The sequence below is a fragment of the Micromesistius poutassou genome (assembly GCF_964030765.1).
Source record: "Micromesistius poutassou genome assembly, chromosome: 1".
Classification (NCBI taxonomy): Eukaryota; Metazoa; Chordata; class Actinopteri; order Gadiformes; family Gadidae; genus Micromesistius; species Micromesistius poutassou.
The window spans coordinates 1,123,002-1,140,668 of record NC_140271.1 but is presented as its reverse complement, the minus strand read 5'-3'; the positions used below and the strand labels follow the sequence as shown (position 1 = coordinate 1,140,668).

At 43.8% G+C, this 17,667-nt stretch overlaps 1 protein-coding gene across 1 annotated transcript; it reads left to right on the top strand.

Moving 5' to 3' along the window:
- The first annotated feature begins 788 nt into the window (after nucleotides 1-788).
- pold1 (polymerase (DNA directed), delta 1, catalytic subunit) lies at nucleotides 789-17,583 on the top strand. The gene is made up of 27 exons (XM_084488587.1): nucleotides 789-865; nucleotides 2,380-2,571; nucleotides 3,076-3,189; nucleotides 3,462-3,602; nucleotides 4,017-4,142; nucleotides 4,274-4,442; nucleotides 4,910-5,024; nucleotides 5,650-5,779; nucleotides 6,188-6,354; nucleotides 6,590-6,694; nucleotides 8,006-8,146; nucleotides 8,416-8,526; nucleotides 9,183-9,374; nucleotides 9,655-9,743; nucleotides 9,874-9,990; nucleotides 10,575-10,688; nucleotides 11,242-11,389; nucleotides 11,788-11,883; nucleotides 12,283-12,420; nucleotides 12,514-12,689; nucleotides 13,066-13,218; nucleotides 14,833-14,935; nucleotides 15,278-15,410; nucleotides 15,928-16,041; nucleotides 16,267-16,319; nucleotides 16,586-16,683; nucleotides 17,404-17,583. Exons 2-27 carry the CDS (start codon nucleotides 2,382-2,384, stop codon nucleotides 17,489-17,491), a joined length of 3,321 nt encoding a protein of 1,106 aa, XP_084344713.1. The 5' UTR covers nucleotides 789-865; nucleotides 2,380-2,381; the 3' UTR covers nucleotides 17,492-17,583.
- Nucleotides 17,584-17,667: the final 84 nt, after the last annotated feature.

Sequence of the window (17,667 nt, the reverse complement as noted above, 5' to 3'; positions counted from 1 at the left end):
CAATAATACAAACAAGAACCTTATGAAACCTTTTGAATCGTTATAAATTAACAGTTTTCCGATTGGTAAATTAATTTGATTGTCGTTTGATAAGCGACATGGCTGATTGTATTTGGAGATGTTTGCAACACGAAAAACGCATTTATTAGTCAGCTAATAATACAGACACTGGGAAAGAGATCCGCTTCATATAGCTCAAATGTCACTGAGTTAAAATAAAAAAATAAGCTCCGGTTCCCACCGCACCTCCTATGACATTATTTTACGGCCAACCTCGTTACTGGAGTAGCCTAGGCCTACAGTTTTTCAGGAAGATGCCTTTTAAAACTATCCACTGTCGTTTGAGCAAAATGTATTTTATTACAAATTAACAAATATACAAATACATATGCATACAAATACATATGCAAGCACTACATCAAATATTTCGCAGTAGCATAAAAATACAACAGGGGGGACCGTAAATAAATATTAAACAATAATTCTTCCGATAATAATTCAGTAACATTTGCAACATTTGACTGTTTGGATTTAAGGATTGCGTTATTATAGTTGATTATATGAGACTATTCGTATTCTTTACATTTTAAAATACAATCATGGCACGAGATTAGTTGTTTATCGTGTATGTATGTAAATCGTACAATATAAATTGTGCATTCGACTTTATCGATTCACTTTATCGATTCACGTTATTGTAGTCGGTGACGTCATGCTCTGGGCCTCCCCCCGCCTTTCACCGGAAGTGAGAAAGACCCTCACCGGAGGTTGGTATTTTTCCGCGCCATCTAGAAGTGGGAATTAGAATCGTACTGGCGGGAGTTGATGTCAACTTTTGGTTGCTGACACGAAGTTACCATTACAGGTAGCTATGCATGGTTTGCAGTGCTAATTACGATTTATGAATACAGAGCTTGCTATGCACACGTAAGCGTGAAAGTAATCATGACGTTTCGTGACATCAGTTGTAATAGCACGTTCGTTTTCTGTTTACGTTCACTGGCTAGCTGATGTATTCTGAAGAAACTCAACATCATGTTGTTGCGGAATAATAGAAATGCTGATTTCTCTCGGGCTTTAAACCAATGAGCCAGTTGTGTTTGTTGTGGTGGTTGATCTCGACTTTTAGCTGGGTGGTAAAAATATTGCATGATGTTTTTTTAATGTAAAGATCATTGACCGTAAAGTTCCAAGCGTTAAACCTCCTGTCCTAAATTGCACTGCTAATAACACAACAGTTCATCATTTGGATCGATCTTATTCGACCCAAATAAATGTATTCTGCACATAACGTTAGGGTGTAAAATATTCTTCATCATACCATGCGGTTCTTGGAAGCGGTACTTAAAATTGTTCTACCTCACACTTGAATACTTAAAAAAAACATAAAACCTTGCATCGTACTATTGTTGGAATTTAATATATAAAACTGACTGTTTTGATTATAATACTGTGAAAACTACTGTGTACAATCAATTTAATACTTGTTTATGATTTTGAAAATGTGACTGCGTCACTGAAGCGCTATAACAATGAAGTTCACAAATGTGGATACTTGTAGAAGGGGATTTCATATGTTTCATCAGATCATACTAATGTACTCATAATTACTTCGAAATATGCACCTTTTAATGTCACTTTTTTCAGTTGATATTCAGGTTCTAAAATCGAAGAATGTTATCCGAGAACAATCAAATCGTGCAATACAGAAAATACACACAGTGCAGAGTAACTATAGGGATCGTCCACTGCATAAGTGTGCATCACGTGTTGCACACTTATGCACTTATGTGACATGTGCAACAACTGCACATGTCAGTTGGTCAGCGTTCATGTGGAGAGTGTTGAACCTTTCATCCTACACTAGCCTGTGATGCTGCGTACCATGTCGCTGATCATTGTATCCTCGAGAAAGAGGGGAGATGGAGTGCTGGCTGTCTAATTATCATGTTCTGCATGCCATGATTCCTATTAGATTACACCACAGTGGCTAGGGCGGTCGCCTCCCAGGTGGAAGGTCACGCAGCATTCTACCAATTGACATTATTGGGTGAGATGGTTAGTGAATGTATCTGAATTTACTGCAGTGATTGTGATTTTTGCATCAGCTTTTTCCCAAGCAACTTCCAGTGAATTCCGATACAGAGTTTTTGATACAGGTCATTAATGAGCAGGTAGGGGGTTAAGCCTTTAGCTCTAGAAGTGCTAGATTCTAGACCGGTATGGTCTGATTTTTCATATGGATGGTTCGCCCCGATAACTTTCTGGCTCGGAGTCATACACCCAAACCAGTAGTCAAAGCCTCTAAAAACCCTCTAGCACTATATCTCCTGCCTCCATCATGACTTCTCCTCCTCCTCCTCCTCTTCCTCCTTGTAGACATGGACGGAAAGAAACGAAACGCTGGGCCGCCGGTGGGTGGGGCGTCGCTCGCCAAGCGCGGCAAGCCAGGCAGCGAGTGGGAGGACAGCCCGTCCGGGTTTGAGGAAGAGCTGTCAGCCATGATGGACGAGGCCGAGATGGACGGGGAAGAGCGGGAGGGGCAGGCGGGCCATGGTGTCATACCTGTCGGTGAGTGATCGGGGTCTGCTGGGGGATGCAGTATCGTCGTCCGTTTCAGAGCGCTCACAATAAATGTATTACCGTTTTCACAACTTTTAATGATGATGCTAATCCAGTTGAGGCAGTTTGAGTCAAGGCATTGTATGCGTATAGCCCTTTATCACAGTTATAATCTCAAAGGGCTTCACAGGTCACATATTTATGACAACCCCCCCCTAACCCAAAAAGGACAAAAAAAAAAACTAAACTTGATTAACAAGGGAATATGCCTCCTTCCAGGGATGGTATGGAGTTCAATGGTTGACACACATAGTAGTTATAAAAGCAAACATTTAAAAAAATTATTTAAGAAAAGGTAATGTCTATGGTGACCAGTGAGCCCCATCACCATAGTTGAAGTTGCGGTTCCAACTGCCCTTTTATCAATCATAACTTAAGAGGTGATCAAAGTATGTCTGAGGAGGTAATTCCCTGATTCCGTTTCAATCGTTATGTTCTGTTCTGTCCTGTAAGGCGAGCTGTTCTCGGCAGACATCAACCCGAAGTGGCGACGCCCCCCGGCCCCGCCCCTCGACCCCAGCTCAGACAGGCTGGTCTTCCAACAGATTGACCTCGACTACTACTTGGGTGAGATCACGACAGACACAGCCAACCACACAGGGGAAACGGTGCATGACATAACGAGTCCTTGTTTTTGTTTTGCATTCATTTGAGGACAGGACACGATAGAAAACCCCAGTGGCTATGGTTTTGTTTTCTGTGCTAGACTACTGTCTTCAGGCTCCAACTACTGGGAGGTTGGACCAAAAATTCTTGTCTGTGAACTTTGTCTGGGTTTTTTTTTTTTTTTTTTGTATAAATTAGAATATAATCTATTGCTTGTTGTTTGTGTTGTCTAGGAGGTGCGGTGGCGGGAATGCCCGGCCAATCACACGGCACCGTGCCCATTATCCGCATGTTTGGTGTGACCGACGACGGGAACAGTGTGTGCTGCCACGTGCACGGCTTCGCGCCCTACTTCTACACGCCCGCGCCCACCGGTGAGCACTCACACCGGGGCGGGGTGCTCAACACGCAGTGGGCTTCTTCTGTGGTGAACGCTTCACCCTGGCAACAGTAGCACTACCAAACCCAAACACCAACCACCATAGCAACAATACCTTTTCAATCACCGTAGCAACAAGACCAGCACTACCAAAGAAGCAAGAGTGTATATAAAGTGTTTTTTTCTATTACATTATTGTCCTATAGTAGTATAGTACCTGAATAACAATATTTGCAGTTTTTATCCCTTTCTAGTTACGCTTAGTCATCTTAATCCCTATAAATCAGCTTGACGAACCATCTAAGCGTACGTCCCTTTGTATTTGGTTCTCTACATTTCTTCCTCAACACATCTTACCCAGAGTCTTTCTTTGCTCTATGTGTCTATCTTTCCTTCTCTGGTTGAAAAGGCTTCACCTCTGCCCACTTGGGGGATTTCAAGCGAGAGTTGAACTCTGCCGTGCTGAAGGATCTGCGCTCCAATAAGGACAACATCTCTGTTACTGTTCTCGCTGTAGACATCACACGCAAAGAGAGTGAGTACCACCTCGATCCCCCCCCCCCCCCGTCCCACTATCTGTTGTGAGCCAGTCACAGTATTCCCCTAATATCTCATAGACTGGCTAAGCTTTAGAAAATTTGAAGAAATGGGTCTTTGTTTCCACAGGCATGTACGGTTACCATGGGAGGCACATCCAGGATTTCCTCCGGATCACCATGGCGTTGCCACGCCTCATAGCGCCAGCCAAGAGGCTCCTGGAGCAGGGCATCAAGTTTGGACCTTTCGGCCCGCAGAACTATCAATCCTATGAGGCTAACATTGACTTTGAAATCAGGTGAGTTTTACATGCAAGTGGTCTGTCCCATCGTGCATTGCCTTTTAGAGGCCAACCCTAAGGGTGCGTTTCAAAACGTTGTCCTCCCTCCATCTTCCAGGGTTTCCCACAGGTGTCTATAAACAAAGTGCATTGCCTCCGCTATATTTTTCGTGTGGAAACCCTGACATTGCTATTGCTTGTGTTCTCTACCTCGAGCGGCAGAGACGAGCAGCAGCAGCAGTAAGTGGTCGAGGAGGAGAAAATGAGACAGCTGGTGACCTTCAAACACGCTTCGAGGGCACGTTCATATATTTCATGACTTTCATGCTCATGACGTGACGAATATCCAAGGCGGGGTCCCTGTGTAGGATACACAGATGAATGCCAGTCATTCCCAAAGCCACTTCAGCCTCTCCTAGCTGCTTAGCCTTTCCTCCCTGCTACTTTTTCCCGTGCTAACCTCTCGTGCTGCTGTGTGTGGGCAGGTTCATGGTGGACTGCGACGTGGTGGGCTGCTGCTGGATCGAGCTCCCCAAGGGCAAATACAGAGTCCGTCAAGCAAAGGCTCCCGGGGACATGAACTCAGGAGACCCCAGCATGGTCAGTTCATCACGCTCCTCCTCCCGTCACAGCCCGTAGCGCCTTTTAACACATCACACATTTAATCGAAATCATCCAGTCCACACCACTTCACTTATGAACTCCTAGACTCCCAATGTCCCCGTAATGCCTACCTGAGCAGGATGCTTTACTCATTAGCAGCTCCTTAATTAAATCAAATAATCGTCCTTAATAAATACAAAAATATGCATTGGATATACTTTTGGACCCTTTGTGATGATTTATGACCACCTAAGTGAACACCTGAGTCTCTCTGTGTCTCTCTTTCTGCATCTCTCTCTCTTTTCTTTCTTTCTTTCTTTCTTTCTTTCTTTCTTTCTTTCTTTCTTTCTTTCTTTCTTTCCTTCCTTCCTTCCTTCCTTCCTTCCTTCCTTCCTTCCTTCCTTCCTTCCTTCCTTCCTTCCTTCCTTCCTTCCTTCCTTCCTTCCTTCCTTCCTTGAGTCCTGAGTCTCTGTGTCTCTCTTTCTGCATCTCTTTTCTTTCTTTCTTTCTTTCTTTCTTTCTTTCTTTCTTTCCTTCCTTCCTTCCTTCCTTCCTTCCTTCCTTCCTTCCTTCCTTCCTTCCTTCCTTCCTTCCCTCCCTCCCTCCCTCCCTCCCTCCCCAGGTCTCCTTGTGTCAGTACGAGGTGGATGTGGGCTGGACAGATCTGGTCAGCCACCCAGCGGAGGGGGAGTGGCAGCGCATAGTGCCCCTCAGGGTCCTCAGCTTTGACATTGAGTGCGCAGGAAGAAAGGGTGTGTGTGTTATTTATTTGACTCAACCCGTCTTGTGACTTTGGCTGTTATGATTACAATTATTTAGGACGATTACATTTTTTTCTTCAATGTTGACATACTGTAGATCTCTGGGGTCGGCTTAGCTCAGGAGGTGGAAGAGCGGGTTAGCTGGTAACCCAGAAGGTTGCTAGTTTGATCCCCGGCTCCTCCTAGCCGAGTGTCAAGCGGTGACGAGATGGCTGTCGACCTTGCATGGTTGACTCCGCCGTCGGTGTGTGAATGTGTGCATGAACCGGTGTAAGTCGCTTTTGGATAAAAAGCGTACGCTAAATGCCCTGAATGAAAACGTAAACGTAGACCTGCCGGAACCAACGTGTGGACAGTGAGCAGTAAGTGACTGAGGCCTGTCTTTCCCTTCCCCCGCAGGCATCTTCCCGGAGGCGGACAAGGACCCGGTGATCCAGATCGCCTCCATGGTGCAGCGGCAGGGCGAGACGGAGCCCTTCATCCGCACCGTGTTCACCCTGCAGTCCTGCGCCAGCATCGTGGGCTCCCAGATCCTGTGCTTCACACAGGAGAAACAGCTGCTGCAGGTACGCGCCCGCACACGCACACACACACTCACATTTGGACTTATCTTGAAGTGCGCCAAGGTTGAGGACTTTGCAGGTCAGCAGAGTCATAAGGTAAGCACTATGAACACATAGATGTGTCAGTTAACTGAGAAAGAGGAAACGAGAGGTGAGATAACGCAGTCCTCGGCTTGTGAGTGTTGCGTATCCATTTAATACTTTCACTTTGGGTTTTGTGGTTCTTCTGCGTGCGTAGAGTTGGGCGGAGTTTGTAAGGACCACGGACCCGGACATCGTCACTGGCTACAACATCCAGAACTTTGACTTCCCCTACCTGCTCAACAGGGCAGCGAACCTGAAGGTGATACCCATGGGCCACTGGGATACCGCCTGTGAATATAATATACTTGTAAAACATTCTCTGAGGAAGCCACTCATACTTCTAGGTTTAGGTCAAAAATATCAAATGGATGAAATACTTTTATTTACAATTATGTTTTGGATTCATTTTTGGTATGCTAAACTTCTCACTGCGGTTCAAACTGTTCAATCAGACGGTGTTTTAGTTCAGAAGCTGATCATCTTTTTAGTTCAGGGGCCGTATTCACAAAGCTTTTTATCTTACCTTGGCTAGGAGTGCTCCTAACTCACGCTAAAGGTTTTTACGTAGGAGTTTTTTCTTAAAAGTAATTCACAAAGCAGCTGAGACCTACTCATACTAAGGATAAATCACTAAGAGTGACGCGCCCTTACGTCAATTTTTGTGCACGAGTTTAGAAGCGGTCAGTACGGTGATTGGTTGTTGAGTGCGCAGGACTCAACAGGACTTTAAACTATTATTATTTTAAATAAATAATGATGATTAAAATTATGTATTACTATTAATATATGAGACAAATAATGATAGTTTAAGGGATTTATTTATATTTATATATTCAATAATTAAGGATGATTAAAGGTACATTTGTAACATTGCCCCTTTGTGTTTTAACCATCACTGATGGTTGCGATATTCGTAAATCGTCGGCAATGCAAAGTTGCATTTTCCCTGTTGCTAAATATCGAAGTGTTGCCAAACATTTTACCTCCGGACTGATCGGGTTATTCCTGTTTGTTGGGGACGTTATTGCGTCCCACACTAATTCAACCAAGTTTGATACCCTCACGATTTAGCCTATATCTCTTTATCAATTCCCAGTCCTCCATTGTCTCCAAAACATTTCGTCTCGCTGCAGCCATTTTCAGATTCTTTGTGAATAGGTCTTACTGAGTTAGGACTTTTTAGACTTTTAAGCTCTCTTAGACTTAGGTGCTACTTTTAGGCCTAAAATACTTTGAGAGTTGTTCTTACTAATATAAATTAGGAGTCTTAAATTTAAGACTGACGCTCCCATTATGTTTAGGAGTTTCTCCTAAATTCGCCACTTATGAGCTACTTTTAGCCCTAAGATTCTTTGTGAATACGGCCCCAGAAGCTAATCATCACAGTAAACTACACATCAATTTTATCTGATTATTTTCCAATTCAAAAGATTTTCATGAGTAAATCTAGACTGGCCAAACCACAGCATTTCCCGCAGTCTTTTTTGGAGACACCTTTTCCCAACTCTGTCAACCTCACACCTCCTATTGCCTGATGCATCGTCATCGTCGACCCCCCGTCTCCCTGCAGGTGAACCTGTTCCCCTACCTGGGCAGGATGCAGGGCATCAAGTCGGTCCTGAGAGACTCCAACTTCCAGAGCAAGCAGATGGGCCGACGGGAGAACAAGGTCATGAACATGGAGGGCCGCGTTCAGTTCGACCTGCTACAGGTCAGCACGCACACCTTTCCAATCTCAATGGGTTGATTTGTTGAGCATCGCTTCGGAAATGTTAAGATTATTCTAAACTAAATAGTCATTTTCCTTGGTTGCCCCAAAAGCACGCAAAGCGCACGTCGGGCTCTGGCATTGGTTTATTGTTATGTACAGTTATTTATAGACTAAACAATTGCATCTATCAATTATTAGAACAATATAATCAATAGGTGAGTTGACAATGATTGGTTAGTTACGGCTCTAGTTCTCATTTCTCCTCCCAGGTGCTCCTCAGGGACTACAAGTTGCGCTCGTACACGCTCAACGCCGTCAGCTACCACTTCTTGCAGGAGCAGAAGGAGGACGTGCAGCACTCCATCATCACTGACCTGCAGGTAAGAGGACAGCCTCACCCTGTCCTCACCCTACCCTAACCCTTAAAAACCCCACAGACACCCCCCAAACCCCACGCTAACGTCCACCCCCACCCTTACAACCACCGCCCTAACCCTGCCTTAACCCCATCCTAACGTCCACCCCCTCCCTAACAACCACCGCCCTAACCCTGCCTTAACCCCATCCTAACGTCCACCCCCTCCCTAACAACCACCGCCCTAACCCTGCCTTAACCCCATCCTAACATCCACCCCCTCCCTAACAACCACCGCCCTAACCCTGCCTTAACCCAACCCTAAAGACCAACCCCTCCCTTACAACCACCGCCCTAACCCTGCCTTAATCCCACCCTTACTACCACCCGTACTACCACTCCCACTCTACAACAACCCCAACCATCTCCCTAACCCCACCCTAGCCACTCCCCCAGCCTTACAACCACCACCAACCTTCACACTAACCTTGCCTTAACCCGACCCAACCACCCCCCCTCTAACAACCGCCCTGACCTTCACCTTAGACCTGCCCTAACCCCTCCCCAACCATCACCCTAACACTGCCATAACCCCACACACACAAACTCTAATAGTGACAAATAAATAAATAAATGCAAACCAAAACTCTTTGTTGGTTTCAATCCCCCCCCCCCCCCCAGAACGGTAACGAGCAGACCCGGCGGCGTTTGGCTGTCTACTGTCTGAAGGACGCCTACCTGCCGCTGCGGCTGCTGCAGAAGCTCATGTGCGTCATCAACTACATGGAGATGGCCAGGGTGACGGGCGTCCCCCTCACCTACCTGCTCTCCAGGGGCCAGCAGATCAAGGTGGTCTCCCAGCTGCTGCGACAGGTGAGGGGCCCCCACGGCTGTTTGAATATTGTGTGTCGGAATATAAAGAACCCGAGCTCTAGCAGTAGGGTTTGCTCATTAGCCAACAACATTTCATTAAGGCTGTCATCTAAATAACTTACGATTTTAAAGCTCTTGTGGCGTAGTGATATTGGGGAAAAACCTTTGCGTAGGGGATTTGGTTCAGGATCATCTTCCCTTCCTTTGTGTTGGGTGTTTATTTGTTTTACTTTTGTTCCTTTGCTTAATTATTTGAAGTTCTATCGTGTATGTGTGTTAGGCCATGAAGCAGGACTTGGTGATGCCTGTCGTGAAATCACAAGGTGGAGAAGACTACACCGGAGCGACTGTCATTGAGCCAGAAAAAGGGTATGGAAATGTTTACAAAAAAAACACAAGAAAGCTGGCCCATTCTGAATGCTATGGATGGAGTGCATTGCTTTGAATGCCCTTTCACATAAGTTTCTAATTCATAACGCCCCCATCTGGACTGTTGTAGGTACTACAGTGTTCCCATCGCCACTCTGGATTTCTCCTCTCTGTATCCGTCCATTATGATGGCTCACAACCTCTGCTACACCACACTGCTCCAGAGGGGCACTGCGGAGAAGCTAGGGTAAGCAGCCCTTCCTACCTCTATACTGTGGTCTTCTTGTTTTGAAGGCTGCTATAGAAGTCCAACCTGCCCTGCCTTCCTTTGCCTCAAAATAATTGAAGGAACATTCTCAGTCACTTCACATTTCCTTGTTTTTAACTCTGTAACAACTCATTTCTTAACAACTCGCTTTATTAGTTTATAACTTGAATGGAATTGTTAGCCTCAACTGAAAAAGACAGAAAAGCAACTTCACTATTCATCTACAGATACAGAGGGAAGCGTAATATCAAAATACAAGTGCCCCCGCTATATCAATAGTACAAATATAAGTTATTTACAAGTATCAAAAAAAAATAGATTTAGAATTTGTATTCAGTATTTGACCGTCAGAGGTTTCATGTATTTAATTTAACATTACATATATCCATGTGTTCAATTGTAGCATCTCCTTTTAATATGCAGTATTAAGTTGTTTGTTTTTGGTAGTCCAACTGTGTTGTTGTGTTGAGCAGTTTGCAGTGGCTGTTGTTTCGTTGAGCTGTCAACTCTTTTGTTTGTTCAAAGGCGTTAGTTAGTTTACTCGTGTGTGTGTGTGTCCTCAGCCTGGCTCCAGAGGACTTCATCAAGACTCCCACAGGGGACCAGTTTGTGAAGAGCTCTGTGAGGAAAGGACTTCTGCCCGAGATCCTAGAGAACCTGCTGTCTGCCAGGAAGAAGTACGTCGAGAGGGAAACCCTGCCAAAAGAGTACTGGGATCTAGCCCCGATATCTGCCTCCGTGTAACTTCAGATCCATCATTACTCAGGAGCAGGTCGTAGGACGTTGGCACGGCCAGCCTGCAGATTAGGTTGCAGACATCGGAGTCGAACCCAGAACCATTTGGCTTGACGTCGCATTTGGTCGCCGTGTGTGTGTGTGTGTGTGTGTGTGTGTGTGTGTGTGTGTGTGTGTGTGTGTGTGTGTGTGTGTGTGTGTGTGTGTGTGTGTGTGTGTGTGTGTGTGTGTGTGTGTGTGTGTGTAAAAACCATCAGCTCTACATGGCTGCAACTGAGCGTCACTATCATGTCCGTTTTCATTGTAAATTGATTAATCATTTAAGTCTATAGAATGTAAAATTCCCATCAAAAGTTACTAGAGTATGTTATTTTTTTTTTGCTTGGTTTGCGTGAAGGGCGTGCAAGAACAACTGTGTATCTAATGCTCTTGAATAGTAAAATAAATGTTTACTACTTTTATGAACTATTTATAAATGTGTGTGTGTGCGTGTAGGGCCAAGACAGAACTGAAGAAGGAGACGGACCCCTTCAAGAAGCAGGTGCTGGATGGCCGGCAGCTGGCGCTGAAGATCAGCGCTAACTCTGTGTACGGGTTCACCGGCGCGCAGGTCGGCAAGCTGCCCTGTCTGGAGATCTCCCAGGTGAGCTCAGGTCAAAGGTCGCAACGTTGGGGACGGCTCAGTTCATTTCGTCGGTGGATCACGGCACAGTTGGAGAGAACAGCTGATGTTTGATTGGTGTCGGACAGGCGTTTTTTTGGTATGACCTTTTAAAAGAGTCATTTGTATCGGTGGTTTCAGAAGTAGTTATTTTTATTTATTTTAAGTAGTGTGCCTTGTTTGTTTGGAGGCATTAATTGTTTTATTTTTTTCTACAAAATATGATTTATAATTACTTTATACAATCAGAATTATTGAATAGTAATACACTATAATACACACTAAGAATAGAAAAAAAAAAAAGTATTTATAACTTGACGTAGTTTCACTGCCTAATGAACCCTCATGAACCTCTGATCAACCATCTCTGTGGTGTCCAGAGCGTCACCGGCTTCGGAAGACAGATGATTGAAAAGACCAAGCAGCTGGTGGAGTCCAAGTACACGGTCGCCAACGGCTACACAGCAGATGCTAAGGTAGGCTGGAGGAGGGATCGCCGACTATGTTAAGCCTACGATGATTCAGAATAACCCAGAATTCAGCCTGGTCCATCTAGGGGACGTCTGTGTACTGTTTTCTCTTCCTGTATTGTGTATATTTTGTGTCTTTCGTTGAATGTAGTACGTAAGTGTGTGTTATGTGCTACATTCAATGAAAGACACAAAATATACACAACATAGGAAGTATATACTAGAATGTACTAGAAGACACTAATGTGACGGCATTAATAAACGGAAAGATTCCGACTTAGACCACAATTTATTTTATTGTATTGTGTATACATAATGATGATGATGATGATAATGAATTATACAAAAAAATACATATTTTTTCGTCAATGAGATTTGTGTTTCGAATGTTGCGCGTGAGTTTAGGTGATTTATGGGGACACGGACTCGGTGATGGTGAAGCTGGGCGTAGAGCGGGTGGACCAGGCCATGGAGTTGGGCAGGGAAGCCGCCGAGTGGGTGTCCTCACACTTCACACCCCCCATTCGGCTGGAGTTTGAGAAGGTACCACAAACGAGATATATTATTGAACCTCAGATTAAACCTGAACCGCATACGCCCCTGTACGAGCTCTGTGTCTGCTCCGTCGGCCCTCAGGTGTACTATCCATACCTGCTGATCAACAAGAAGCGCTATGCCGGCCTCTACTTCTCATCCAGCGCGCACACGCACGAGAAGATGGACTGCAAGGGCATCGAGACCGTCAGAAGAGACAACTGCCCCCTGGTGGCCAACCTGATAAACACATGCCTGCAGAACATCCTCATTGAACGGTAAGCCCAAATAGGGACATAATACCAATTTACACCCCTGTGTTTTACCTCATTCTGTGATGTTATGAAGTCAGTACTATATAGTAAGTGATTCGTAGTTTGTTTATGAGGTCTTTTTGGGGGGTTTTATTCCTTTACATACATACTGACTCAGCATGTGGTGAAATGCACTGCAATATAGTTTGCGTGTAGTTAGTAGTTGTGCAACACTATTATCAAAAGTTTGACACTTAAATGTGACTGAACTGTGTTGTAGTATGGTAGCATTGAGTTCAGTCCAGCGTTGCCTATGGGTCGTTAGAATAAGTCCTGAAAACAAATTGTTGTGTGGACGCCAATGTGGTGTGTGTGTGTGTGTGCCGTGTGCTGCTTCCAGGGACCCCCAGGGGGCGGTAGCGCACGCCAAGGAGGTGATCTCAGACCTGCTGTGCAACCGCATCGACATCAGCCAGCTGGTCATCACCAAGGAGCTGACCCGCACGGCACAGGAGTACGCCGGCAAGCAGGCCCACGTGGAGCTGGCAGAACGGTACTCGCGTGGAAGGCTTATCTTTAAATGAGCCGAAAAGGTCCTCATGTTGTCGTTTTATATTGAAATGAGACAAAGGTCCTCATGTTGTAGTTTTATATTGAAGTGAGACAAAGGTCCTGATGTAGTTTTATATTGAAGTGAGACAAAGGTCCTCATGTTGTAGTTTTATATTGAAGTGAGACAAAGGTCCTCATGTTGTAGTTTTATATTGAAGTGAGACAAAGGTCCTCATGTTGTCGTTTTATATTGAAATGAGACAAAGGTCCTCATGTTGTAGTTTTATATTGAAATGAGACAAAGGTCCTCATGTTGTAGTTTTATATTGAAGTGAGACAAAGGTCCTCATGTTGTAGTTTTATATTGAAATGAGACAGAAAGCTCCTGGTGTAGTTTTATATTGAACCGAGACAGAAAGCTCCTCATGTTGTAGTTTTATATTGAAGTGAGACAAAGGTCCTGATGTTGTAGTTTTATATTGAACTGAGACAAAGGTCCTCATGTTGTCGTTTTATATTGAAGTGAGACAAAGGTCCTCATGTTGTCGTTTTATATTGAAATGAGACAAAGGTCCTCATGTTGTAGTTTTATATTGAAGTGAGACAAAGGTCCTCATGTTGTCGTTTTATATTGAAATAAGACAAAGGTCCTCATGTTGTCGTTTTATATTGAAATGAGACAAAGGTCCTCATGTTGTAGTTTTATATTGAAGTGAGACAAAGGTCCTCATGTTGTAGTTTTATATTGAAGTGAGACAAAGGTCCTCATGTTGTAGTTTTATATTGAAGTGAGACAGAAAGCTCCTCATGTTGTAGTTTTATATTGAAGTGAGACAAAGGTCCTGTTGTAGTTTTATATTGAACTGAGACAGTAAGGTCCTCATGTTGTAGTTTTATATTGAAATGAGACAAAGGTCCTCATGTTGTAGTTTTATATTGAAGTGAGACAAAGGTCCTCATGTTGTAGTTTTATATTGAAGTGAGACAAAGGTCCTGGTGTAGTTTTATATTGAACTGAGACAGAAAGCTCCTGGTGTAGTTTTATATTGAACTGAGACAGAAAGCTCCTCATGTTGTAGTTTTATATTGAAGTGAGACAAAGGTCCTCATGTTGTAGTTTTATATTGAAATGAGACAAAGGTCCTCATGTTGTAGTTTTATATTGAAGTGAGACAAAGGTCCTCATGTTGTAGTTTTATATTGAAGTGAGACAAAGGTCCTCATGTTGTAGTTTTATATTGAAGTGAGACAAAGGTCCTCATGTTGTAGTTTTATATTGAAGTGAGACAAAGGTCCTGGTGTAGTTTTATATTGAAGTGAGAGAAAGGTCCTGATGTAGTTTTATATTGAAGTGAGACAGAAAGCTCCTGGTGTAGCTTTATATTGAACTGAGACAGAAAGCTCCTCATGTTGTAGTTTTATATTGAACTGAGACAAAGGTCCTGGTGTAGTTTTATATTGAAGTGAGACAAAGGTCCTGGTGTAGTTTTATATTGAACTGAGACAGTAAGGTCCTTGCGTTGTAGTTTTAAAACTGCAGCAGCGTGCCATGGATCAAATGTCCCCAGTTGCCAATGCTACATATGTCAATTATTTTTGCGTTTAATTATTACAGGATGAAGAAGAGAGACGCAGGAAGTGCTCCCAACCTGGGAGACAGAGTTCCATACGTCATCATTAAAGCGGCGAAGGGCGTAGCAGCATACATGAAGTCAGAGGTATAGATTGTAATGAACATATATACTGTAACACACAGTATGTGTATTGTTAAACCCGGTGCCTGTTTCCATCCCTTTTGGACAAAATGTTCTCCTTAGACCAAATTGACCAAATGAAGAGAGAAAAAAATGCTGGGTTGATCTCCAATTCTCTTCTAACTAACCAAAAGTCACATTCAATAGGTTTGCTCCAATCCTTTTTAACAATGGTTTTCAACATGTTAATATGTCCGGTCTTTCAGAGAGCTGTATCGTCCCCATAGCTACGGACCCTGTTGTGTTGCCTGTTTCTATGACCTTGTGGCCCCCGACACTGGGTAACTCTTCCATCACCATGCGCAGGACCCCATCTACGTGCTGGAGAACAACATTCCCATCGACACCCAGTATTACCTGGAGCAGCAGCTGTCCAAGCCCCTGCTCAGGATATTTGAGCCCATTCTGGGAGAGAGCAAGGCAGAGAGCATCCTTCTCAGTGAGTGGGCACACACAGATATTTTCAATAATCTATTAATGCAAAAGTACAACAAAAAAAAAGACAAATATATAACAGTGGTTCCCAAACACTGACATTAGACCACAAGCCGTGGCTGAGCAGTGAGTGCCAGTGTGCCCTTTATACACATGTATTACTGCAAGAACACCATGGCAAGTGGGAAACGGGAAATACAAAGTCAGCAACGCTGCTTAATGTTCCGCAAAGTTATGATGGCATGCACAAAGCGACACAATTTTTTAAAATTACAAGTCAGAAAAAAACGATATTTACTGAACAATATTTATGAGCTATACATTTTCAATTATCTTATATGTTTTTGATTATTGCACATTCAAGAATAGAATCCCAGCTACCATGGTATGTACCAGTGGTACATACCACAGGTTGTAAAACACGATGACACAACCTCAATCGGGACAGTAATAGCATCCTGTAGTGTTGCAAAATAAAAGAAGATTTCAATGTGCGTTGAACATAGTTTGTTTGATTCCAGAGGGGGACCACACACGCTGTAAGACCGTGCTGACCTCCAGGGTGGGTGGTCTGATGGCGTTCGCCCAGAAGAGAAGCACCTGTATCGGCTGCAAGGCTGTTCTCAAGACGGATGGTTGGTTACCCGTTCACTCGGACAACTGTTGCCCTTTACATTTTTTGGAAAGCTCCATATCTTTGCATGAACTGCAATTACGAATGAGTATTACAGTAAAGATGGGGTTAATATAGTGTGATACACAGCTTGCATCAATTGGGATTTAATGCACTTCTGTGCTAACTGGCTAGAGTTTGTCTGTGAATCTGCTGTTGTCATAGCAACCTGTTACTGTCTCTGCAGCTGCTGTATGTGATTACTGCAAGCAGAAAGAGTCTGAACTCTACCAAAAGGAGGTAAGTTTTAGATGAAATCGCGATCTAGTCAGAACCTCTGGTTTTTATAATGCTGTTTAGATCGGATGGCTTGTTACGGGGCTAACACCTTGCATAAGAATATTTCCTTTTGGCTCCTAATCAAAACAGGATGTTGTGAGGGCCCAATTATCACATGGCACACTGGCATGTTTTTTTTTCTCTTTTTGTTCCTAGTTTTATTTGGCTAGTGATACTGTCACTAGCTCAGCCTGTTGCTAGCTAACACTGCAGCTCATGTTCTGCAGATCTTCCACCTGAGGACGTTGGAAGAGCGTTTTTCTCGTCTCTGGACTCAGTGTCAGCGTTGCCAGGGTTCTCTCCACGAGGACGTTCTTTGTACCAGGTACTCCTCAAAACACACAAAGACAGGAGTATATATTCGGTACCAGGTGCTGTAACACACTGGAGTATATAGGTCTATACTAGACTAGTACTACTATTCATTTTGCAGATATCTTTTATATTTAATTAAATGATGGGTATATCTACAAGAGATAAACAGGACAGTGGGTTGTAGAACAGTTGGAATATAGCACCCCTGACCTAGGTGACTTGAAGGCATTTTGTCTACATAGTTACTCATAGTTCAATCCAAAACGACTTGCAGTGATTCAGTCTCCTAAGGGAACAGATAGGGTTTTAGGGCGTCTCGCTCAACGATGCTTACAGGTCAGGCTACAGATATTTGGGGATCAAACCCGGTAACTTTGGCTGCGAGACCTGGCTCACTAGCAGCCTTACTAACACTATACCTGCCCCAAAGGTCTGAAATAAATAAGAGTGGAGGGGCACTAGTAATGTCCACTGAAGTACATCTTCCGGTGTCGGCCAAAATGTGTATTAGTAGTCAACAATCTCCATATTTGACCTGTCTTTTGTATCTAACGTATGAAGCTATGCTTGCATACAAAGATAGACCGCTGTTGATGCAATGATGAATAATATCATTCTACAGCAGCATCGGAATTGGCCAATACATTTCATATATGTAGGTGCATGATCAGTGTAGTGGCAGCAAATCATTAAGTTTGCAACTAATGTTTTCCCGTTGCCTGCTCCCCAGCCGAGACTGTCCCATCTTCTACATGAGGAAGAAGGTGCAGAAGGATCTAGATGACCAGGGTAACCTGGTGGATCGTTTCGGCTGGTGAATGCACACCCGTTGCTACTTTTTGTGTTTATATAAAATGCACTGTATTTTACTTGAATAATGGTTTTGTATTGGGGAAGTGAATAATAAATATTTCTGGTAAAATGTGTTTCATGTGCTAGCTTTCCATAAGGGGGGGGTCCATACATCCACGTGGCATTGTAAGTTATAGGTCTT